Genomic DNA, 19240 nt, shown 5'->3' with positions numbered 1-19240 from the left:
TTCCTCTTCCACAAAGCTATTATGATCTGTGTGTCACGGTTAAATGTACAGTAATTAGTTCTCTTTAAATGCTGAAATCATTAAATACAATATCTGAAGATCTGTTTTGGCTGTATTCACGGCAGGAAGAAAAGTTGCATGAAAGGATGGTTAAAAACACTCAAGAGGTTTAGCACAGGAGATAAATTATATCAGAACAGGTATACAAAGAAAAAATCATAGAACAATTATGAGAATCAACACGTTCATTGTCAAAAAACAGAGTACAACAGTATATAATGCTTGCTTCTGTAAAAAGAAGGCCTCAAAGTTTCTACATTATTCTTTTTTTGTCTTTGCTTCAGTCATTTTTAGGCTAACAACACTTGCGACCCACACCCGGAGCGTGTAAATACAAATAGTTGTAGAAAGCAAGCCTTTCGGCTCAGATAGTTTATAAACGCAGCCACCTGTTACCATATCAAATGATATCTAAACAAATTCTTAAAGCCAATATTTTTGTGGTTGTCTTTTTGCTTTCTCAAATCAGACATACATTCAACATTGTAACTTAGACCAAGTATTGCTTTTTTTTTCATTTCCTAATATTTTTTTCTTCGATTGACTGGGTATTGTGTAGAGATAAGAGACATGAGCCAATCACAAGTAGCTGTTGTTGCTCCAGTTGCCAATCAGAAGTAGTTGTTCTTGCTCAGAGATCAATCAGAATAAACTGTTGTTACTCCAGATGCCAATCAGAAGTAGCTGTTCTTGCTCTGAGACCAATCAGAAGAATCTGTTCTTGCTCAGAGACCAATTGGAAGTAGCTGTTCTCGTTCGGTGGCCTCAGTGGTCCATCTTCCAGTGTGTCCGATTGGCTGTCAAACATCTCTAAATTACCTTGCTCTACTTCTCTTTGTCACGTCTCATCAAACGACTACCAGAATTCCAGGATCTTTATGCCTCTGGCAGTCACAGCAAATGACAAAACACCCAAAAAACTGCAAGACACTCCACGACGGAATCTAAGTTACACTCCACAAGAATCATAGATCTTTTAATATAAACATTGTTAAGTTTGTCTCAACAATTACAATGCGCTTGATGTGGTAGATGACTGCTATTACTTCACCCTAAGAAGAATACAAAAAGGTGGCCCCCTTTTTTAAACAGCTGTTTCTAAAAGCCGGCACATCCCCTAGCATTAATACACAAGTATGTGGACAAAAAATCAAAGGGGTCTCTTAAGATCGCAAGGTCAAGTCTCTCGGTCACTTTCCCCTACGGAGTAGAGTTCCCCAAGTCTTCTGAAACGTGGACCCCATTCTCTGAGGTAGTCATAGTTCTGGTCCGAGTCAGACGAAGCCGTCTCCAAGGAGCTTAGCGACCCGGCGATGGAGCCCCTTCCCTCGTAGCCATAGATTTGGATGGAGTCATAAGGCGGGGCTGTGGGGTCGTTGTCGGCCTCGTGAAGTCGAACGTTGATGAACTCGTCCACGTCTACGCCATTAGGGCCGGAATGTTGGCCCTGTCGAGGCATGAACTGCAGGTCTGGCTTGATGTCCTTGCGTGGAAGGTATCCGTTGATGCCGTCGGGGTTCTGCAGCGTGGCAATGTCGAAGGCCTCCGTGTCCTCCTCGCCGCCGCCCTCATCATCGTAGCGGATTATGTTCTCCCTCACATCCTCGTCATCTTTGATGATTAAAGGCTCATTCTTGTGTCGCCTCAGTGTCACAAACAGCACCACGATCACTGTCAAACAGAGTAATACAATATGTAATTTGTAAAGTCTACCAGACAATGTTACCTTTGTTGTAGTCTAGAAAGCAGACGGTACAAGTCAGATATTCAAAATAAGTGAATATGAGTATGTGAAGTGAATAAGTGAATATGAGTGACATAATAAGCATGTGACCTGGATCAGCTTTATATCTATAAACTGTACATCCCATGGGTGTAAACTTTTGTCTTACAGGTCAGACAAAGTGAATACATCTGCATTGAACTGGCATACCTAAAAGCAATATTATGCAGGCCAGAATGGCGATGAGAGCTCCCATGCTGAGACCAATAGGCAGGACGTAGGCCTCAACGTTGCATGACTGGACAATTCCCTCCTTGCTGCATCCACAGACTCGGATGATCAAAGTGTTGGTGCTGCTCATTGGTGGGTTCCCGTTGTCCGTCACAATGATAGGTAGAAGGTACATTTCCTGTTTCTGTCGTCGGAAATTGTCATGCTTGGCCAAGACGCTAACGGTATTGTCTGCGTAGATGAGAGACAACAATAAGACCGTGAATGAAATAAGTTAATTAAACTGAAATCTGTGTTCATTAGCTGTATTTCCAGATGCAACTGGCATTTGATCCCTTCTTGAATGTCGTGGCAACTCTATTCAGATTCCAGCTCTAACATGCTGCATGGTCCATTGATTGTCTACAGAAGGCGGAGGAGCAATTTCCTAAGTACTTTAACTAACACAGAAATAGAATGGCTAGGGTCCTTAACATCCTGTGTGCTGTTGGTCAGGTTCTTCTGCGGCTACTGCCTAACCCCTGTTCCCTTGTGGGAGTGGACTACTTTCCATCCAGAGCACAGTTACAATTAGACACATCATCACAAAACACACACGCATACAGATTCACAGGGGCCGTGACTCTTCCCTGGAGTGCCTCTGCTTCTTGTGCTGCGCACAGATGGAAATAGCCACACGAGAGGTGGAGGATTCACTTCTCTCTTGTGAAGTATTGACACTTCAGAAAGGCTTTGAATAGTCATGTATGGGCTCCAAATACACCACTGCTACTTGACTCAACTGTTCTGCTTTACATCCAATACACCATTCCACCGAGAGCTGTTTATACCTGAGACAGTAGTGTGTACATGTTTACACCAAGAACCAGGGTTTACATTTACATTTAGTCATTTAGCAGACGCTCTTATCCAGAGCGACTTACAGTAAGTACAGGGACATTCTCCCCGAGGCAAGTAGGGTGAAGTGCCTTGCCCAAGGACACAACGTCATCTGGCACGGCCGGGAATCGAACTGGCAACCTTCTGATTACAAGCCCGCTTCCCTAACCGCTCAGCCACCTGACTCCCACAATATACTTGGGTCTTGCTCCTTCAAACTAGACGTGTCACAGGTAATTACTGTTTTATTTTTAGGAACTTGGATTAGAAAGAGTTTTCCATTGTCTTCTATGAGGATTTGGGTCCTGGGGGTCTATGGGAGAAGCATTTATACAAATAAAAAAGTTATACATAAATAATATAGTATAGTATAATCAACAGGCAATATCATAATCAAGAAGAATGTTGCCTGTTTTCTCTTTCGCGAAGAGGTTGACCCAAGGTAAGTTTCCAGCGTCTTATCGTGTTGGCTGCTTAATATACCTGTTTCCATGGTGGCAGGTTTCGATTTAGATAACAAATAAATAAAAAAGGTTGATCCATTTGATGTCCCAGTTTTATCATATACGTGCGTTCCTTCTGCTAAGAACTACACACAGTAGTTCCTCCTGCCTACAGCCTCCAGCCTTTGCATCCAAACAGACGGGCAGTACCAGATGAAGACTTGTTGCCTCGAGCTCTTTGAAAATACTAAGCAACATCAGGGTGAAGCTCTTCACACAAAGTAATGGAGAGGAGGCAGGGTATTGAGGGAGGGAATCGGGGGAGGGGTAAGAGAAGAAGTCCAGCAAGTCTGCTGTTAAACCAATCACAGTATTTAGCAAACTAATTTAGCGCCATCTGCTAAACTACAGCAGCTCTCAGGAAGTCACCCTACATTGAGCCTCAAGACTTTTCCAGAACACCATTTGGATGCCACTCATTTGCTTTCTTTCAAAATGCACTGGGGAGTAAAGAATATCTGGTGTCCAGACAATGGCACATCTGCTAACTACAGGGTACACTAATCCACCACATTTTGTCTTCGTTTGGACTAAGCATGCCCGAGGATGTGTACAAAATAGGAAAATAAGTTTTAAGAATGTCGTATGTTTTTGTCGCTTTCTCCTCACCTCCGTTGTTTTTGATGGTGAAGTTTGGGTTGTTCAGCATCTCCGGGATGAGGCGGTATTCAAAGTAATGTCCCTGCACAGGGTCGTCTCTGTCGATGGCAGTAAGAACTTGAATAACCTAAAGAAACACAGAAGGAACCGAATAGGGTTTGGGGGCAAAGCCAAGTAATTCAATACTCAGTTATTTTTTCTCCATCACAACATGTCTGACTGTAACACTGGCACGGATGAGATAAAAAAATATGCCTCATTCATTCCAAAAGTTTGAGAGGATCATATATGAGAACCTGTCTCATCTGGCACACTTTCAGCATCTTGGATCTATCTATTTATCTGTCATCATGGGTCTTTTTAAGCTGTATGTCTTTGTGATTGATTGTAAATTAGAATTCAGCCCTACTGGTCCTCTCTTTTTTCTTCAATTCCCATTGTACGTGAGCGAGCCCTCTGTATGAAATAGGATTGATGCGAAGGAGATTACTAAGCACTTGTCCAGGAATTTTGGCTGGAGATGCATTGTGCCATCTGGAGGAGGACATGAAAGACAGCCCTGAATTATGATCCACTCTGATCACTTCTGACTGCTCTCATTCCCCATGGTCCCACACATTGTGTCTGGGGAGGACTGTTTCAAAAGAAGGCCACGCTCCCTTCTCTATACTTTCCCAGTGAAATAAATAGGCTATAATTCACTGTGGCTGATCATTACTGGGGGGTGTGGGGGTGGTGGAGGGGAGTGGGGGGTGGGGGATACGCCACTGGCAGCCTTGATAAATTCTCCTTACCTGGCCAGGTTTGCTGTTTTCACACACGAAGGCCTCATATTCTGCAGCAAACTCTGGGGCATTGTCATTGATGTCCTGTACCCGGATGGCTACGATGGCCCTAGATATCTGACTGTGGTTTCCTGATAGAGAAAGAGAGCGAGAGAGAAAGAGAGAGAGAGTATAATACAGATGATAAGTGGAAAACAATTGGACAGTGCACATCAGCAGCAAATTAAATCCCAGGTAAATTCCATGACCTAGATTTCACTTTTTTGTTTCTTTATTTCATTCCCGGAGACAGTTGAGACACCACATCAATCTGAGTTTTAGCTGGTATCAAGAATGCAAAACAGGATTCTGGGGACCAGAAAAAATCACATTCAAAGTGCTTTGAAATCCCCTGTAAGCGCTCATGTTTTATACATGAGGGTTAAAACATGCATATTAATGTTTCAATGGCAGCTAAAGTCTAAAAAGACAATAAAGGGCTATTTAATTAGATTAGATTTTTATTGGAATTATTCATAGCCGGTAATTGACAGTCCCTTTTGAGAGACCCTGTAAATGATTGTATTTAATCAGTGTTGCAACCACTAACTTTTACAGCAATTATCTTTTAATTTGGTCCTCAGAGTGATCCATGTCAACCATTCTGATGGCACTGGAGGTAAACTATAGAACTTGGTCTTGCCAGCTAGTTGGCACACTATAGCTGTAAGGACATGCTGTGCAGTTATTACGGTGTATTTGCATTCAGACAATTTGGAACAATCACATAAATTGAATATTTTGATTGAAACATTTAGATGCTTCAAGAAACATGGTTGTACACATAATTAGTTTACGTACTACAGTACTAATGTGACTTTCTGGGAGAGGGACACCATGAAGTTCAACACTCCTCACTTTTCTGACAACTCCAATCCCATCCAGTATACAGCATATGGCTAGCAGCTAGCAGCTTATCGCACAGGAGAGGAACCAAGGCAAGGAAACAGAGAAGAAAAGTGGAAAAGACAGTTTGATGGACAGTGACAGATGGACAGAGTAGGCAGGAGAGAGAGGGGAAGGGCCTTTTCTGTGTACCCTGCTTAAGTGACTTTCGTTCGGCGACAGAGGGGAAATAGAATCTGATTAGTCAGATGTCAACTGGTGCAAGATGCAGAACGTCCCGTTTGGGTGGCAAATGGTGGTGAAATAGAACTGGGAACACATCTCTTCCGCTTCACGCCAGAGCAGACACCATCGCCATGCGCCATCATGAAGAATAGCAAACAGCCTTATTTATTTGGGATATTTCCTATGAGTCAAGTGCAGCAATAGTACTATCTTGAGTCACAGCCACTTTGCCAAAGGGCATGGAAGACAGTTAAATATGCAGAGAAAAGACAAACTTGTTACATGTGAAGAAAGATTGACATCACTACCAGTCTTCTATAAATATGCTTGCTTTACAAATATCAGCCTTTGATTTATCCAAAAAGAAGAACAAATATATATTTAAAAAAATATATATGTTGGCTTTTGTTGTGTGTGACAATTCAAACATGGATAATAATAAAAACAATAATAATACAACATTTGTAAACATTACTTTCAATAGTGTAAACATCTCATATGGTTTTATCTTAATGTACAGCCCCATGAAACAATGTGCTTGCAATGTTTTGAGTTGTTTGTGGTGGTTTTGCCTGGGAGATTTTGTATCGTTTCCTGGATCACGGACGTTCTTTTTTTCTCTAATGGATGCTGGCATTGGAACAAGCCACTCTGTGCTCGACTTGAAACGGCTTATTTGAAATGTCTTCAGGTACTTGCTCAAACAAACTGACTGCTGAGCAACTTGATTCAGTTAAATCATATCAGACTAACTTTTTGGACTACTTTGCTAATAGTTTGCACTTTACTCTGCAGCCATGAAAAGAGATGTTTACTCCCTCTTTTGGTACATTAAGATGTTTTGAGAGTGAACACCTAGTTTTTCTCATCTGTTCTTTGTTTTCTGACTGGTTATCATGTTATTATAATGCTACCGATTACAAAACAGAGTAAAGATTTCCACTTGAAATATTACTTACGGACTTCAGTAGCAGTTACTGTGATGTTGTGCCACATATCTGTCTCTCGGTCCAATGGTTTAGCCAATGTTATTTTTCCATCATCCACGTTGATATTGAACTGCCTCTCCAGATCTGTGTGTCGATCGATGAAGTACCTGAAAATAGAGAGAAAATCATCAAGAATTGCACACACTCAGCCTTTCAACCCAACACACACACACACAGACAAATACACACTCTCTGAAGCACACAGACACTCACACACAGTATGTGTGCATGCTATACACAGCTAACCCTACTAAACAATCCCGAAGGTCTCTGGATAAGCGGATCCATCAAGAGGTTCCAGTCGACAAACACAGTGAGAAGCAGGAGGAAGTCGATAATTATTATCTAAGGATTAATTAAAGCCTTCAGATGAGCAGGGGAAGGCAAAAAGTGCTATTGGGTCTAATAGGCCGGTTGTTTTTAAGAAAAACTGGATATCTGTCTGCCTTTATGTGTCTCTTGTGTTGAGGTCATTCATGAGCTGTTTTGATCTCTTGAGTTCACCATACCCATCATCTACCACGTCGTCCTAATAGGTTTATTAAGGAACCATTTAGATCAACACCGCACACAGTCTCACTTTTCTTTGTTATATTTTCTGTGCCTGAATTGTGACAGGATAGTGTTCGAAGGCTACCCAACCATTCTTGCCAGTCAAAAATTTAAACATATTTTATCAGTGATTGTATCTAGGACACCATAATTGCTACCTCACAAAATGTCATGCACAAAATACAAATTGTTCAACATGGATGCCAAATCTGCTTCATCTCGTTGATCATTTCCACTTCATCTGTTACTTACAGGATGTCCCTTCCCCCTGACCTCTGCTCCTCCTCTTCTATGGTTTATCACTTTCAGACCAAACAGTGTTAACACACCCATGTGCTTTCAAGATGACAAAACGAAAATCCCCAATTGCAATATTAACAACAAGTGCAAGAGCTTTTAACAAGGAATTTATTAAATAATCCATTGCCCCAGATTCCAATTGTGAGGAAAACGTATTGAGCCATGACATTTCCATTTTTGAGATGAAATGGTGTAAAACCCTCAGACGACGGGCAGGAGGGGTCCAGGAGGACTCTTTCAGCAGACGCAGAGCACTTTCAAGACAGGCAGACAGGCACCAAACCACCTGGGAGTCTGAGCCTGCTCCTGCAGACTGAGTGTATCCCAGTCAAACTCTGACAGCTTCACGTGGAGCAAGGGAGACAGACCCTGAAATGTTCTGCCACCTGCCAATCAAACTGACAATGTGATGTGAAAAGAATTAAAAGCAAATAAACAGATATTGTATGCTGCTTGTAGATAGAGCATCCAAGTGTATGTGTGTGTGTTTGCCTAAGTATATTTGCCTAATACTTACATATTTTACATTTTAGTCATTTAGCAGACGCTCTTATCCAGAGCGACTTACAGTAAGTACAGGGACATTCCCCCCGAGGCAAGTAGGGTGAAGTGCCTTGCCCAAGGACACAACGTCATTTTGCACTGCTGGGAATCGAACTGGCAACCTTCAGATTACTAGCCCGATTCCCTAACCGCTCAGGCACCTGACTCCCTACTTATGTGCAATGTGGATGTCGTGTTTGTTGGATTTTGAAGCAATCCATGGTGCAATCTATTTCTTACTATTCTCAGAGTGAGATCTGTAAAATGACATTGAAATGACCTTTATTGAACATATTCACTACCATCAAATTGGTGTACAAACTAACAACAGTGTCCTAATACAAGGTCTGGGGGACTGACAATGTAGGAATATCATAAGTCTGATATAAATAGAACAAACTTCACTGAATTAAACATGCCAACCTCCTCATTCTGGAAGAATCTCTGAGACTTCTATCTATATGCCATACAGTCAGTGATAGTCACTAGGGGTCTATAGGACATTCAAAATGATTTTGGTGTTTTCTTACATATGTGTTGTTTTGTCTGAATGAGAATGTGTGTGTGTGTGTGTGTGTGTGTGTGTGTGTGTGTGTGTGTGTGTGTGTGTGTGTGTGTGTGTGTGTGTGTGTGTGTGTGTGTGTGTGTGTGTGTGTGTGTGTGTAAAAATAGGGAGAGCAGAACAAGAACAAACTTTTTTTTTCTTAAAAGAGAACCAATGCATCCATGACATTCTGCTTGTTATTAGGTCAGACATTCCCCTAGGACTGTCACAGATGTAGAACTAATTTTGCTATCTTCTATAGCGCTGACCAGTTGCTTATGTGGCTAAATTTATTTCAAGAAATGTATAGAAAAAAATGTAAGCATATCCAAGACACACAAAGTGGTACTCTTACACAACATCTACTTAACATTGCCTTTGCATCCAACTTAAACCCTCTCTTTTGCATGACTCCTTGTATAGCCATATGCTACATGTCGGCTGTCAAATACAGAAAACAGCAGTGCAGCGAAGCTTGAAGAAAAGCGAGCAATCTGATCCACAATACCTGGGACAGACTGGAAACAACCTTTCTGGCACAATGATCTCCTCAACGCCTACATGAACAGCAATTACAGTCAAAGTGTCTAAAGATTGAATCTAGTAAACCTTCGCAAACTTTACTCTACTACGATACCATGAAGACAATTAAAGATTAAATCACATGCATGCAAAACATGCACATGAGACTGAAAGTCATTTTGTCATACCTTACTTCCAGCAGACATATTTAATCTGTTAAACTAATATCAGGTAAAATTAATATAAACAAACATCTGGTAAATAATATCAAAGCAAACCAAACATGATGGAGATTTGCAGGTGAAAATATCAAATTTTGCAATAAATGTCATGTTCTGTTTGAAAAGTAAGGGAGTTTTTATAAAGGATGCCCTACATTAATAATAAATGTATTCATCAATTCATTTGTGGGACCTTTAAGTATGTATGGAGGTCGCACATGCATCTCTTTACATATTTTTCATTATTTTCAATGTGACTTCCTATGACCCCATTGAAAAGTTGATGAGTGTTACAGTATATCCACAACTGGAAAACTAAGTTCTCATGCCTCAAAAGACAATGATGAGGAGAATAATATTCAAACATACTACAAGAGTAAAGGCTGGAAGAGTATTACTGGAGTCAACCAGAATGGTGTTTAGTAGAAGGCATTAGACCTAGCTGAGGGATTGTTCATCTCAGAGAAGAAAGGCTCAAAGTCACACTGGGTAGAGGAAATTGGAGTGTAAGACAATTTACCCAGCATCATGCTGTAACACTGCAGATAGTATATAAAGTAAACAATGAAATATAATGTAAAGGTAAAGCTATTATTTCAGTGTCTAAGAAATGCAATGTAATTTTAAGCACCATGTGTTCAGATCATTTATGAGAATACAGAACTTGACATTGTTGATGAACCATCACCATGTCTGGAGAAAATGTATGTTTTGACATTTGTCTTGAGGGTGAGAAATCAGTGTTGGGAAACGAATGGCAGGGAAATGTCAGGCCATTTTATTCCTGTATCATAAGTGGAGTTGCACGTGTTTTCTGAGACTTCAGTTCAGTTGACAGACTGGGAACGTAATGTCACATTAACCACTTATATGTTAAAAAAGAAAACAGAAAAATGGGCCAGTTTTCTGTCCAGCTGAAAAGAAAAATAAATAAATGTTCTAAAAAGAACCTGTTTAAATACAGAATTTTCTATCAAAAACATTTCCGCCGCTATGGTTGAACACTGATTGCTTGAAAGCTTTTTGGCGCAAGACTTCTTCATAATGGCATGATGTCCTAAAGCTTCGATTCACTTCTGAAAATGTGCCATTTCCCTCGCAATATGCTAAGTATATAAAATCCAGTTTAGTTTTCATACCAGGTTAGCATTGAGGGATACAGGAAACTATTTTCAAAAAGACAAAAGCTGAAACTAATATTTCCATCATCAAGAGAACATACAATGTTGTAATATGTGCGCACAACAACAAACCAAAGAATGGGCATGATCAAAACCTTTGGGACGGCACTGTTTTTCACACAACAGTGCTACTCAAGGGACTGTGCTTTAATACAACCAGTTAATACTAGACCAATGAGAAAAAACAGAGGAAGTATGAACAAATTTGGGTCACCGAATAGTGTGGTGAAAGAAACACACGGAATGTATTCCCCTCTAAAGGGGACACGGGACCCTAAGGGTAAACTCTGTATTCTCATCTCTCATCGGAAAGATGCAGCACACGATGAACTCCCCTGCACTTTGCAAAACCCAATCTAGGATTCCCAGCCTGCACTCGATGCCACATGCAATTACACAACCTGTTGAGTGTTGTCCTGGGAATGCGGTCCTTGAGTCACTGGAGAATTAATGAAACGCGAAGGTGGACGGACAGAAATTGCCTATATAACCTGTACTCAAGGTGCCCTTGTGGTATTTCCAAGAATAAGTCACACAACTGGAATGCAGCAGTCAAAGTCATAAACCAAGACATGTCTGGCTATGGTTATGACGTCACTGCTTTATCCTGATCCACAGTCAGTTGGATCTTCTAACTAACTTCTTAAGGAACCAACACCGTCACACCAGAAAATACGACCACATTATACTACTTTCGCCTCCCTACACTGGCTCCCAGTCCAAGCCAGAGCAGTCCTACTCCTAACCTAAAAATCTATCATCCAATAAGGACACTACAATCCCAAGATGCCGGCTATCTGGTGGTTCCCAAAATCAACAAAACAAAACGCTGTGGGCAGGATGTTCTCATATAGAGCACCTATGCTCTGGAACAAACTCCCTGTTTCAATTAAGGAGGCTGACACAGTTTCGACAAAGCTTTATTAAAAACCTTTCTGTTTAATCAGTTTTACGGCTGCTGAACTTTGTGTGTGTGCTTGTATGTTTAGTTTAAAATGTCATTACAAACCAAGCATTGTTATGTCTGCATGGGTATCATATAACTTGAATTTACAAATAAAGTCAACTTGATTGTTACTGGTATTGTTTCTGTTGCTGGTTGGAGACTACGGAGGACATGGCAGTCTTATTTCGAGCTTCCCTTCCCTGGAACAGATTTAATGTTACAATTTTGTGGGGCTGGCGCTGTCTTGGTGTCTAGGGCTAAGGAAATTACCCTTTCTTGTCTGCTAAACTGCTACATTAGTTCACACTTGACCGGTGGGGACATCACCCTTACTGTTTTTGTAACTGTTAGTTGCTCCTTTGCATTCTCTAATTCCTTCTTTCTCTGTCCCCACTCCATGCCACCCTCCACACATCCCCTGTGGTGTGGGGTGTTGAGCTGTCAACATCTGCCTGGTCGCCGGTCTGCCAATGTTGGAACTGGTGGCCAGTGGACATCAGTCTATGACGGTCTGCCAACATTGGACCTAGTCGCCAAGTGGACATCGGTCTCCATTGACGGACGACAGGGAGTTCCTGGTCCCTTCGCTTCCTGTCCCTCTACCTGGCTGTCCTGCGATGCAGCGCTGTTCTCAGGACCCCAGCCCTGTGGCTACCACTGTTTAAACTGACATTCGCCAACTCTGACCTGAGTGGAACTTTATATTTGTGTGTATCAACACCCATTGGCCCTTTTCTTGATGTATGACTATGTTTATCCTCTGTTCTGCATCTCTCATTCACCAACCGTCTCTGGAGGAGGGGATCCCTAACCAAATTGCTCCTCCCAAGGTTTCTTCCATTTTTACTGAAATTCGTTTTTTGGGAGAGTTTTTCCTTGTCTTCCTTGAGGGTTTAGGTTGGTTGAGGGGCAGTTCTATGGGCGCATGTGAAGCCCTCTGTGACATTGCTTGTAAAAAGGGCTATACAAATACATTTGATTTGAACACTGGCTAAGTTGTAATTTAGAAACTGGTTTCCACAGTTATTTCAAAAGCAACACAACTGCAAATACCTTTCTGTGAGTTGGTTTTCACATTTCTTGTATAACCAACGTATAGACTATAATAGACTATTAAATTTAATATGCAAGTTGATGATGAACTGGAGCTTGTGGTGGATAGAAACTACAGCCAGAAAAAACTCACAACCAGCAAAACTCACAACCTCACAAAGTGCAGGTGCCGAATGACAAACATGATGAGTTCAAATGACACGCGACATGGGAGCTAGAGTGTGTTGGGGCTCATTCAGGCTGACCTTCTTGTAGACCGTAGAAAGAGAACAAAAATGTCATTTGTACAATTTCTTAGAAAATGGTGGTCGTTTACAAAACAGGTTGTGAGGTCATGTTGTCCTTTTTACAAAATGTCTAGCCTTCCTCAGCCATTTGTGACACACACTAGTAATGGATGAGATGGTGAGCACTGTGTTATAAAATATCACCTCCATCTTATAAAGAACACATTACCACACATTGTTACGCTCCTTACCTGACAAGGCTGGCAGTGACATCAGGGTCTCGGGCCGTGACTGTTCCTATGACAGTGTTGATGGGCGCGTTCTCGTCCACTTCCAGCACATATGTAGCCTTGGAGAAGATAGGAGGCTCGTCTGAATCCTCCACCGCTATCTTCACTGTGGCTGTGTCCTTGAAGGGCCCTCCACTACTGGGTTCAAATCTAACATTGGCAGCCTCAACCTTCAGTGTATAAGATCTTTTGGTCTCGAAGTCCAGGGGCTGTGTAGAGGGACATATCCCAATCACTAACAAGCATGGCAAAAACATCTTAATGTAGATGAATGAACATTTGGACCATGATGAGGTTGGATGCAATAGGAGGCTTGCTTGTATTCTTTCAGAATCTATGGGAAGAGAATCCAAGCACCGAATCTTTGGTGAAAGACAAAAATGAATTATTTGCAATAACTGCAATCTTACCTCAAGCAATCAGCGAGTTAGTATAGCAATCTGTATAAGGTTATGGCATCTGTTGTGTATACCGATATGGCTCTAAACAAGGTTAATCTAATGGAATCACACATGTTCTATTCCGATGTGTTAAGCAATAATGAAAAATTTGATTTGCGAAATTGTGCTACCTGAAAATATTATTTTGTGACCCTGTTGCATGGCGATAATGATTTTACTTGATTTTCACTGGCAATAACCTCAAGAATGGCAAATAATGGAAGCATCCCTGTCAGCTCTTTCACTATCCACATTAAAGGACCAGCAGTGCATGCTCACTACACACTATGTGTCCAACCAAAAAGGCTTTCTGCTTTTCCAAAGGTAAATCTGGAACAATTGTTCTGGTGAGACAAGGGATTGCCTTTTGATTGCAATTAGGCCACATTGTCATTCTGCAGCATGCTACTGCTTTGACATACAGCTCAACTTTGAATATTGCAACATGTCACAATTCTACTATCTGGCATCTCCACGGACATCCCAGACTGTCACAGTTTTATTCCGAATCACCTCTGGCCGCTCTTATACTACTAGAATAATGGGATCAAGTCACTTCCTCGCTCCATAACCAGGATTTATAGGGAAATCAAAAGTGGGCCTTGCCGCTTGAGGGGACTAGAGTTGGCTTGGGGAATGAGAGAGGTTATAGGAGAGGGATAAAAAAGAGAAAGAAATGTATTCCAGCGTTTTCAGGGAGAACGAGAGGCTCTAGTGGTCCCTGAGGCAGGGTCGGGCCAGCGGAGGGCCAGCGCCAGCCGGCTGGAGGGAGGGGCCACAGCTGTGAGGGAATATCAGCCGGGGAGCTGGACCGACAGGGGGCTTTGAAGTCCACACGCCTGGCGTTAGGGCCCTAGTACGAAGGCCGTGCAGACCCCCCCCGTTTGCCACGGTCTGAGGAGAAGCTATTTGGAGTTCTTTCATTATTAACCCTCCCTCCAGTTCCCTCATTCCTTCCCTCCTTCCTTCCCTCCATTCTCTTCTCCTTGCTCTGCTGAAGGAAGTAGTGAACAGCTGGACCCAGGGCACAAGTTGGATTCAAAGAATTCCAATTTTACATCAAGAGGTTGTACATTAGGGATATCAGGCCAAGATGTGGTTATGGATTGATGGAACCAGTCTTATATTGCAACGAGGATCATCAGACTGCCATTTGAATTGAAACACGATCTGGTTGGATGACGTATGCAAATCCATTGTTTTTCAAAATACAAACATCTCTGTTTGAAACATTTCAAAGTCTTTGTTGTGATGATTCCATATAGAATATTGTATTTAATTTTTATTTGGACAATATGTTGCTATATTGAACTCTATTTAGTACTGTTTCTTAGTTTATTTGATATATTTAATTTAAAAAAACAATTCAACAGTATACACTTGTTCCTTCCTACCGTATGTTCAAAGATATTGCTCGTCAGCAATATTTGGAATTTTTATATAAATATCTCATGGGTTTTGACAGAGTAAAAATAAATAAATAAAACGTCTGCCTAGATGTTTTCCCTTGAAACTTCAAGACACCATTATTATTCTCAACCTCTCAAATAACCAGGCCTGACACTCAGAGGTTCATGACACCTCCTCACTGAGTCAGCCATATTGGAATAGTCCTATGTGGCCTTCTGTCACTGCCTATTGTTTTTTGGGAGGTAAATTCATATAGCACTTGACTCTCTATAATCCAACAAGCTGCACTGTGGGTTTTCAATTTATGCTCAGTGTTCTCAATGTCTGAACACAGCTAGTGCTGCTATGTAAGGATGCAAATGGGGGTGCCTCCTACTAGGATGCTCTTTGTGTTGATCTTGAGAAGTTGTTTTTGAAACCACTCTCTGATAGCATTTCCGTTATTCACTGTGGAAAGCAAGAATATCCAGAAAGAGAAATACAAAATGGTTCAGTGGTGAAGTAAAGTCAATGCATCTCTTCATCATTTCCTCGACATCATTTCTTCCACATATGCATAACTTCCCTGTGTCATCCCTCCTCCTCTTGATGCCTCCCACACCAAAGACACCATTTCACGTTGGTGGCGATGAAACTTCATCTGTTTGTTCTTGCCAATGGTACAGAAATAATGACAGTTGTCGAACTCTTTTTTAACTCTTCTCTAAAGTTGTGAATTCTCAAGTAAAATTCAGTGACTATCTGTTTGGAGGGTGGGCAGCTAGCGTCCTGTCGTAATGCCATCTTGTCCATCTCACCATTAGCGATGCGCCAATGCACTGAGTAGGAAGGCGTAGGGTGGAGGAGGTACGGCAGTTTTCTCACGAGTGTTTGCATTGCAGAAGGAGGATGCCTGAGTAGGCAGTGAAAGATTAACGCATGTGACATTTTCTCTCTCAACAGTTCGTGGTCTTTTAGTTCCAAGTTTTATAACATTGTTTTCTCTGCTGTAGTTTCCATGTAATCGTGTGTGTTTGACTACTGTGACAACGGAGAGAAACAAATCATGCAGTATGTTTCAGGCTGCTCATCAGGTTATAAACTCTTCTGAAGTTATCCATCAAGCAAAATGATTATGGCTCTATATTGAGGATGTGGTTACAGACATTGTTTAGGTTGTGCAGTTAGAGGTGGAAGAGGAAATCTCACCTTCTTCAACCTAAGGATTCCCTCCTGAGTCTGAGCATCTGTTGTGATCTCAAACATATTCCTATCGTCCCCATCAATGATGCTGTAGGTGGATTTTGAATTCTCGCCAATGTCGCGATCATTGGCCTTCACCTTGCCCCCTGGCTTCCCCACACTGAGGTCCTCTGGGATTACAAACTCGTACAGACCTGGAGGGTAGATACATGACCACTGAGTTGAGTAGTAGAATATTTCATACAATGAATGAAGTATTAGAGGATACAACAATTACTGACAATGTTCAGAATAAAACTTTCAGTTTAGCAATGTTAAGCATTCTGTGTTCTTCTGTCTTTAACTATGTGTTGCTGTGTTGCTGGCTGTCTTGGCCCGGTCTCCCTTGAAAAATAGATTGTTAATCTCAATGGGACCTTCCTGGTTAAATAAAGGTTAATAAAAATAATATAAAAAGTGTGATTATTCAGGAACAACCACACTGATGTTATAGGGTACTCTTACTTTTAGAAAACTTTGGCGGGTTGTCATTGATGTCTGTCAGAGTCACAGTGACTGTTGTAGTTCCTGACAATCCTCCCATGTGACCACCCATGTCCTTGGCTTGGATGACAACAAGGTACTCCTCCCTCATCTCTCTGTCCATTGCTTGCAGAGCAATTTTAATAGTTGCTGAAAAGGGGTGGAAAGGAAAACAACATGAGCATTGTAGCTTGTGACATGACAAGAACAAAAAAGGGTAGTCGGGTTTGCAATTGTCATATTCAAAACTGTGATCTGCGACTTGCTGTAACGCCATGCCTGAGCAGTGAGCTGGCATAGAAAATTAGCCTGTTTGTTTGCTGTTCAGTGTTGTACCTCTGTCTGCCACCATTTGTATTCTGATTGAGTGTGAATTATACTGTCTGTCTTGTATAATCTTGAATATTGTATGCAGAGCGGACCTTATTGACTGAGCCACCGTGCAAAATATAAAAAGCTCAGTGCGGGCGCAGTGGATAATCCACTCTAAAAACAGAGACCCACAGACTCATCAAATGAAAAAAAAACCTTCATAAAGGCATTCTTTGGCATGACACCCTGCCTTGGTCACATCCAGGCTTTCATAATGACTGTGGGCTTGGGGGTTGATGGCTGAGCTGGCAGAGGTTAGCATATTTGGCTGTATTTCTGTAGAGAATACACTGTAGGCTACACCACTTTCTTTAGATGCTTTGAAGTATTGTTTTGTTACTGGTGACAATGGGGTTGAGGGGTAGTAGCAGAACAATAAATACCTTGACTATTTCTTCTTTTTTAATTGTATAATTTGAGTAATAACCAATTTTATAACTTACATTATTCTGTCTTGGGAATTTAGGTAACAGTACCTGTCCCCAAATAATAATGTAATACACACATACCAACAAACACACACACAAACGTACATGTACACACACACTGTCATCAGTCATCCTCTGTTAGTCACTGCACTCTCATCTCTGTTGATCATCGTTAGCTATTCAAATTAATTCCTAATCATTGAAAAAGGAGGAAAGACAAACACTCATTTCCATAGATATTTGCTACTATTTTTTTTACGGTCCATTAACCAAGTGATGAATTGGGGCATGATGTTTATTTATTTATTCACTGCATTTCATTTCCTACATAGTGGAAGTGTCAGATGGATTCTAATAGTTGTTTTCCCTTACCTTTTATTTTTCATTAACATTCATTAAAACATCTGGCTCTTATGAATGTGCCATCTGCATGTGTTCAGTAATCATGCAAAACAAGAATGCTAATCCTTAAATTGTTCTTTCAAACGTTTGCTATACACACCTCTGTGTTTATGTCACAAGACTGACAGTAATTGAAATGCTAAAATGAAGACAATAACTAAAGTCTACGTATAGAAAAGAGTTTATTTTGAACGCAGGTTTCTATCTCTCCCTCTCAAAGCTTGTTTATTGTGTTGTTTTTCCAAATTGTGAGCTGTCGATTTCCATCTCATTGCTTATTAATGTAATTTCACCATTATTTAATCATGTTGCTTACAGACACACTGTTAACAAGTCGGCTGAAAATGCAATTAAGAAAAAAAAAACAGTCAAGGTTGAACAAGAAACAGACAGCAGATGGAATTTAAAGATAGCACTGTCAGTAAATAAATACATAAAAATAGCAGTCCTTGAATGTCATTTTGTACTTACCTTTACATCTTCCTATAACCTGTGCTGTATAGTATCTGTGTCATTCAAATGAATCATATCTATATCAATGCATCATACTATACGTAGTATATGGGCTTGATTCCACTAATATGCCTGAGCTAAGATGATGGAGGAAAACCCCAATTGTAGAATCACAAAGACTGCTCACCGGTGTTGGGGTCTATTGAGAAGTAAGGCTGTCCATCCAGAATGCTGTACACCAGCTTAGCACTGTTCCCATAGACTGGATCGTCAGCGTCTGTGGCCGTCACCCTCGTCACAGGTGTACCTATGGGTGACATAGGTCAAATTGACAGTTAGTATGACTCTGTCAAAATATAGGCAGAATGGAATCACAAATCCATATATATACATATCCATTTTGTACAGTCTAATCTTATTAAATATAACCAGAAACAGCTAGTGTAGGTAAGAATGTGATACTAGCTAGAAAACAAATGGATTTATGTGGAGAGAGCCATATACTGTGAATTATGGCTATGAATTATGTGAAATTTGTATGTTGAGGAGCACAAGTAAGTTGCTGCTTGCTGCTTTCATGTGTCTACATTTTACACCTTTTAGATCTAGTCGGCTTTTCCATGATGCTTCAAGTCAATGAAAGTCAGCTGAAGGTAAATAGTATTGTTGTCCCTCTATCACCAAGATAATAAGTGTTAACACTGCTTAGACAATTTGTGTAGATTCCAGTTGTATTCTCAGCCATGAAGGAGCATAATTAAGCTATAATATC

The 19240-nt window shown here is 41.0% G+C and overlaps 1 protein-coding gene across 1 annotated transcript in view; it reads right to left on the bottom strand.

Moving 5' to 3' along the window:
* Nucleotides 1–1237: 1237 nt before the first annotated feature.
* cdh8 (cadherin 8) overlaps nucleotides 1238–19240 on the bottom strand; it is a 56736-nt gene continuing 38733 nt past the window's right edge. Inside the window, exons 3-11 of the mRNA XM_067248509.1 lie at nucleotides 18656–18775; nucleotides 16796–16963; nucleotides 16298–16485; nucleotides 13221–13468; nucleotides 6851–6987; nucleotides 4791–4912; nucleotides 4006–4123; nucleotides 1994–2245; nucleotides 1238–1731 (exon numbers count right to left, since the gene is read on the bottom strand). Of these exons, the coding sequence (XP_067104610.1) occupies nucleotides 1238–1731; nucleotides 1994–2245; nucleotides 4006–4123; nucleotides 4791–4912; nucleotides 6851–6987; nucleotides 13221–13468; nucleotides 16298–16485; nucleotides 16796–16963; nucleotides 18656–18775 (1847 nt within the window). The remainder of the gene's footprint in view (nucleotides 1732–1993; nucleotides 2246–4005; nucleotides 4124–4790; nucleotides 4913–6850; nucleotides 6988–13220; nucleotides 13469–16297; nucleotides 16486–16795; nucleotides 16964–18655; nucleotides 18776–19240) is intronic.

Source organism: Osmerus mordax, chromosome 13 (genome assembly GCF_038355195.1).
Source record: "Osmerus mordax isolate fOsmMor3 chromosome 13, fOsmMor3.pri, whole genome shotgun sequence".
In the NCBI taxonomy this organism is placed as follows: Eukaryota; Metazoa; Chordata; class Actinopteri; order Osmeriformes; family Osmeridae; genus Osmerus; species Osmerus mordax.
Note: the sequence above shows the minus strand (reverse complement) of the source record. Positions and strands in the feature narration are given on the sequence as shown.